Source organism: Pristiophorus japonicus, chromosome 17, assembly GCF_044704955.1.
Source record: "Pristiophorus japonicus isolate sPriJap1 chromosome 17, sPriJap1.hap1, whole genome shotgun sequence".
Taxonomy (NCBI): Eukaryota; Metazoa; Chordata; class Chondrichthyes; family Pristiophoridae; genus Pristiophorus; species Pristiophorus japonicus.
The window spans coordinates 95,293,639-95,300,657 of record NC_091993.1 but is presented as its reverse complement, the minus strand read 5'-3'; the positions used below and the strand labels follow the sequence as shown (position 1 = coordinate 95,300,657).

Below are 7,019 nucleotides of genomic sequence, written 5' to 3'. Positions count from 1 at the left end.
AACTCAGCCAGGCCACTGGAAAGACAAACTGTCGAAGGAGAAGGCTCTTCAGCAGAAGGAGTGCAGAAAATGAGATATGAACGTAAACCCTCTTGTTAAAATCCGAACAGCCAGTCCCAAAAATGTGAAGCTTGAAAACAAGAGTTACTACTGTCCACTTTGTTGCAGAATAGTATGTGAAAAATTAAAATATACAAAAGGAAACAAATGGTTAAACACACAACTTAATGTGAAGGTCACCAAAGTCTGATTGTTGCTCTTTTTCATACATTTAACACTGATGTTAAATCATGGTAAATACATAAAAGGCTCCCACAGTGGTCTCTTATCACCTGGCATCGGGGTCAAAGTGCTCTGAAGTGAATAGGAGGACGAATGAAAAAAAAATCCTTCTGCAAATTTGGAGGTTGTAGTTCTCGCACATGCCTCAAAAAAATTAGCGTGTGAATGAGCTGCGCCTTGAAAGTCAGGCCAACTTTTTCGATGCTTCTGGGGTCTGAAAGAGGCGGGGAGCGCGGGCGATGTTGTGCGCGCCTCTGATCAAAGGCTGGTGGGAGGCGACAACCCGAGCCCAGTCAGAGCATGTGATGCTGCAAAATATAAACCTATCAATAGCGGCATGCGTAACACAAGCATTGCAACATATTTTAAATAGTGACAATTTGTCCCCAAAAGATCCCCCATTGAAAATAATAGTAGTAAGCGTGCATATTTGAGTGGGTAGATCATCCCTTAGGAGGATTCTGTATAATAACCTGCTGGATGGGATCCAATCAGAACTTGGTTTGCTGCTATGTAACTCGGTCCAAGGCTGTGGCAACTGCTTTGATATTGTTTAGGGTTTAAAAAAAAATTATTTTTATAAAATATACCATTACTGTTTATAGTATTGCCCGCCTTTGGAGCTGAGCCAAAAGTGTTTTTTTTTAATATTTTCATTCTCCGTTTCCTTCCACCCACCGTATTAAGAGCAGAGTGATCATCATTCAGGCTAGGATACGAGTACAGGAACAGGCCTAGTCTGTGTGTATGTGGGCTCTGCATCTGAACCAGCTTCTGGTCTTATTTTGATCAAAGCAGCAAAAAGAGGTTTCCATTGCAGATTGACGTTACATTCTTGTGAGTGTTTTTTTTGCCATTTAAGTACAATATTGCAAGCTTTTAGTGCCTCGATTGTACGGTGATGTTGCTGTGGGAAGTTTCAGCTGCTGTTTGCTGCAGTTTAATCTATTTTAAAAAAATGGGTTACTATTTATTTTTTTTTGCAGAAAAATAACGATGAGTGACACAGGTGCAAAGCCCAGCCAGCCTTTAGCAGTAAAACAGGAGAAGGATGTAACGCCAAAGAGAGGACGCGGCAGACCCAGGAAGCAATCCCAAGTATGAAATGTATAATTTACATTTTATAATAAGTTTTACTTAAAATTGCACTTTGTATACTTGCTTCCCATTTGGCCAGACAAGTATGCACTCGCGTAAAACACAATTTACTATTTTAAGTTAACAGCTATCATTTGTGCTTCTGAACTACATTTGTTTCTCTTACCGATCCAGGCACACGTTTTTAGATTTTAATGCAAGTTTTTCTATTTTGCATATGCAAATCTAGTTGTCCGATTGCTAACACGTCTTCATAAAATACGCCGGTTGAAGTTGATCGCAGTTTATTTTGGTGTCAAATATAAAATGCATGAGGCCGTTTTTGAATAATTTATCAATTTCACAATTGCTACGAATTGCGGAGCACCATCTGGCTTATAAATAAGCTGGTGTAACATTTCTCTGGTTTTTAATTGCACGACCTGGCGCGGTGTTTTTAGGGGCTGACGGGCCGTGTTGTTCAAGCTCGTTGTACTCTACCCTTTCCCTTCGATTCTTGTCTTTGTTGCAAATGTTGCTTTTCAGCACCAGCGCAAGATGAGACCTTTAAACCATTGTGAACCGGTAGTCCCGGCCCCCTCCCTGTTGCGATTTGCCGGGTGACGGAGGTCGCTGGGTTGTGTATGGTTGACCGGGCTGTCAATCAGCAGACAAGCGTATCCAGAGTCGCGTTCCGTCTGCCCGGCCCTAGGGGGAAGTCAGTGTGTTGCTAATGGCTGCAGCCCAAACACGACTCACTTGGTAGATTGTTGGCAGTGTGGCAACTAGCATTGCAAGAGGGTTTAGTTAAATTTCTTAATTGTGAATTCTCCTCCCTCCCCCATTCATTAAAACCAAATCTTAAAATGTTGATCTTATGAAATCGTTTTTTTTTAGTTTAATTGAAAAGAGGGTTTTAAAACTTTTAAACAACTCTTGTTTTAATGGGAGTGAATCATGACTTTTATGAATAGTTATACAAACATCTCATCCACCCCTGCATCTATTGTGTGTTGATTGCCACCTACTCTCATTTTGAAACAAAACAGTATTGTCACTGCATGAGGAGGTCCCAGACTGCCTGAATTTGTGGAGCAACTCGTTGTTAAGAAGTTTGTCAGTTTGAATATTGACGGTCAGAGTACGTTCATGCAGTAGTTGGGTTGTTTATCTGCGGCAGTGCAAACTTTTGCAATATATTGTGTGTGTGTGTTTTATTTAAATAGTGCTGGAAGGTGCCTTGTAGGAAATGTTACCAACTGACCATTTACCTGTTCAATGTTGATATATTGGGACATTTCCAGACAGGCTCATTTTCTAGAGTAACCAGTTCTGAAGTTCTGGCATCTTTGTTGCTGGAGGAGGCTTTCTTTTATTCGTTTATGGGATAGCAAGGCCAGCATTTATTGCCATCCCTAATTGCCCTTGAGAAGGTGGTGATGAGCCGCCTTCTTGAACCACAGGGGGCAGTTAAGAGTCAGCCACATTGCTGTGGGTCATATATAAGCCAGGTAAGGATGGCAGATTTCCTTCCCTTAAGGGCATTAGTGAACCAGATGTTTTTTTTTACAACAATTCGGTAGTTTAATGGTCAGCATTACTGCTGCTAGTTTTTTTATTCCAGATTTATTTAATTAACTGAATTTAAAATTCCCCAGCTGCCGTGGTAGGATTTGAACTCACAACTTTGGAACATTAGTCCAGGCCTCTGGATTACTAGTCCAGTAATATAACCATCATCATCATAGGCAGTCCCTCAGAATCAAAGACTTGAATCCTTATGTGGCTGAACAGTCCAATACGGGAACCACAGTCCCTGTCACAGGTGGGACCGTACCCCATGATGCTGCAGTGAGCACTGTTTTAGCTGCAGCATTTAGTTTTAGTGTGTTTTTCTCCTTATTACAGAGAGGGTTGATTTAGAAGATACAATCTATAGATGATCATAATCACCAATTATATGCACCTTTTCAAAACTAGTCAAATGTTTTCCACTTTTATCATAACTATAATAACAAGGAGAGATTGCTACAATCCTAGCAGGGGACGTTAAGGTCAAAAAAGAAAGAGACCCTTAATTTTTTAACTTCAGTAATTGAAGTAAAATGTGAATAAGAACTAAAAAGTTAGTCTTATGTATATAACTATAACTAAAATAATCATTTTCCATGTTTCAATACTGTTAGCTTTATACAAGGTTTATAATTCTGCACATAAATGTATATAAATTCAGAAAACCATCCAGTTCGATGGAGATGTTTAAGCAGCAGAATTAGTGGAGATTGTTTATTGTCCAAGTATGTAAAGTAAGAAAGGCTCAGTTTATTGTATCAAAATGCATCAATGTAGTGGTTCGCTGAAGGTTTCAGTGTTTGTTGGTGGGTGGAGCTGACAAAGTGCAGATGTTCCTCTAGCAACTATTTTATGAAAGTATACAAATATTAACTTCAGAAAATGACTGTCATGTACTGATCACAGCGATGACAGACCAATACTGTGAAAGACAAAGTATAACAGTGGATGAACTAAATAAAACCCCTCTCCATATTGGTATGGGGCAATTAAGCAAAAATGACAGAAATAGACTTGTGGCTAGCGGTTTACCTTGGGTTTACCTCAGCTGTGCCAGTAATTCATTCTTAAACTGTTTTTTCCCCTTTCTTCTAATAGGAGCCAACTGGAGCTCCGACTCTAAAGCGACCACGAGGAAGACCAAAGGGAAGCAAAAACAAAGTTTCTTCTAAATCTGGCAGAGTAAGTTCATGCAGTCTATATCATTCTTTATATTGTATAACCTATCAAAGCATCAAATAAAATGGTTTATATTGGAGGTACATGTAATATTTTATTTTATATACCTTTCCTCCACCTTTGGGTGATCAAATCAAGCCATTCACTATAAACAAGTCAAACCCATTTCAGACAAGGAACTTTCATATCTTCGGGTTTGTTATGATTAGAAGTTTCAGAGATCGGCAGACATTTATATTGAAATCTGTGCCCTCAGTCTAGCTAGTTGCAGGTGTGTGTGTGATTTTTGCAACAAAATGTCACTTCTTCATGTTTTGTTAAGGCACTTATGGATGTCAGTAGTGCCAAGTGGAAGCTTTCTGATGCTTTTATGTAATGTATAGATCAACATATGGACTAGTTAGATCTAATCTATAGCAGAAGGTGTAGTATATTGCCTGTCAGTCCCAGTCTAAACCAATCTCTGTTCCTGCTGCCCCAGCATGACATTTGAGTTTTTCCCCTTCTGACTGAGTAAAAATTAAAACTTTCTGCTGAATCTGGTCTGAAATTGTGTTCACTTCAGAATAGCTGCAGGCTTATTTAATGTATTGGCACCAATATGGCATAGAAAAAATTGTGCGGCCAATCTGCTTCAGTAATGCACCAATATGCTTTAATATTGTGATACCTTTTGTTGTGTAATGCTTTTAATTTATCAGCACACGTGACCAACCTATAATCACAAGTAGTTCGCCATAATGTTGAGGTCAAATTGCTCATTGCAAATACAAGTGTGGAAAGACAAAGCCTATCATTGCACTGCTAGTCAAGTGGGCACATCATGAAAATTTCACGTATACCATTCTGCTTTGCTAAAATCCTAGTGACAATCCTGATATTAAGACTAACTCAAATTAAACAAATTATATTTGAAAAGTTCTATTTATACATAATAAATACAGTACTTAAAACCTATGGACAAGTTACATTGACAGACTCCATGTTGGATTTGTCCCTAGGATTGGACATGATGATGAGGGATCGGGTGGCAGATGATAGAATATGCATTTGCAGCTCTGAGATGGTAATACTCATGGATAATTGAGTGCTTATAATCAGTTATCAATCTTTTACAGAAAAAAGTAAGGTGTAGAGATAACTGTTGTCCATATTTGTGGACGAACATTTAACATATTAGTTTGACATTCCTTTGTCTCTTTTTTTAGAGCAGGTGTTGAGCTGTTTATTTTAAACAGCAGAATGTCATGCAAGCATGTTTAATTTGTTTATTCTCTAGTAATCGGCAAATAGTTTCCAAACTGAATTCTTATTTGTTGTTTTTACAGTGTTAGTCATAGAAAGAAAGAACTTTCATGTATATAGCGCCTTTCATGGCCTCTGGACACCCCAAAGCAGTTTACGGTCAATGAAATACATTTGAATTGTAGTTATTGTTATACTATAGGGAAATGTGGCAGCGAATTTACGCACAGCAAGGTTCCACAAACAGCAATGAAATAATGACCAGATAATCGGTTTTTTAGTGATCTTGGTTGAGCGACAAATATTGGTCAGGACACAGGGAAGCTGTTTTTCGAATAATGCCATGGGATCTTTTAAATCTATCTGAGAACAGGTTTAATGTTTCATCCAACAAATGGCACCTCAGACCATCCCCTCAGTATTGCCCTGAAGTGTCAGCCTAGTTTATATGTTCAAGTCTCTGGGGTGGGACTTGAATCCACAACCCCTCTGACTCAAAGTGCTACCACGGAGTCAAGGCTGACATTGACGCAGTCATAGTCTTTGAGACTGCATTGTTAACAAATTGATTGTATCAGAATAGTTGTGCTTCATAAACTGATAATGAAATTGTTAGTAAAACAAATACAGTTGACCAGTGCTTTAATATTTCAGATAACACTCCAGGTATTTTAAAAGATACTGTACTTGAAAAGCACATGCTCTTTATTATTGTAGTGTTGAAAACAGAGGGTTCTTTGTGGTGATGGAGAGTAGTCAAGCATTTGGAACTTTGTATCAAGAACAAACTGCAGCTGTGTAGAAAATACTACTTCTATGTTTGGCATCCATCATCTGCTGCTATAATATGACATTGGTAACAAAATGTAAAAATCAACAATGTCATTAATGTAATTTGTAACTACCTTATTTAAATTTTTTAAATTTATAAATACTTAACTGGAAATGTAGAGAAAGACCGAGGAAGCAGAATGGTAGTACAGGTTGAACCTCCCTTATCAGGAACCCTTGAGACCTGGCCTGTTTTGCACAAAGGATTTTTCTGGATGAGGGGTGGTCACGTTAATTTGGATGGTACAGGTACTGAGCAAGGGGATATTGGGGCTGAGAGTGCGACAGAGAGATCATGGGGGCGGGGTGGATCGCGGGGTCAGGCCAGCGATTGCGGGAGTCAGCAGCGAGGAAGGACTTCAATTTGTTCATGTTGAGTTCTGCGCATCCACCGCCCGGTGGCCGGGAATGGTTCTGGACGAGTGGTGGTTCTGGATAAGGGAGGTTCAAGCTGTATTACTGGAATACAAACATCTTGTAGAATATAAGTGAACGAACACGTTTGTTTGGAAAATATGGTTTTCTGAAATGAAGAAAAGGAAATTGAACATTGTATTGATTCTTTGCGACTGTATTTTGAAATGCTTTAAGGGATATTTCAAATTGTTCATATTGATATTTTGCATTTTTTTTATTTCTAACATTTAACATCTTACAATCTTAACTTATGGCTAAATGTACTTTTTTAAAGTAAAAAATTGCAAAACAAATTTAGTTCTTTGCCTCAATGTAGGTAGGGAAAAATAATCTCATCAAAGGATCTAAAGAAGGGACTATTATGCTCATAATAAAGGATGAAACTGAGTACTGTAAGCAATGAGTAAGTGTGACCT

General features: G+C 38.6%; 1 protein-coding gene across 4 annotated transcripts in view; it reads left to right on the top strand.

Moving 5' to 3' along the window:
• The first annotated feature begins 731 nt into the window (after positions 1-731).
• Positions 732-7,019, top strand: part of LOC139228233 (high mobility group protein HMG-I/HMG-Y-like) — a 116,284-nt gene continuing 109,996 nt past the window's right edge. For all 4 annotated transcript variants that reach the window (XR_011587530.1, XM_070859414.1, XM_070859413.1 and 1 more), the window contains exons 1-3: positions 732-1,119; positions 1,269-1,380; positions 4,030-4,113. Coding sequence is in view for 3 of the 4 variants with exons in the window: in XM_070859414.1 (XP_070715515.1) it covers positions 1,279-1,380; positions 4,030-4,113 (186 nt within the window). In the remaining variant the exon portion in view is untranslated. The remainder of the gene's footprint in view (positions 1,120-1,268; positions 1,381-4,029; positions 4,114-7,019) is intronic.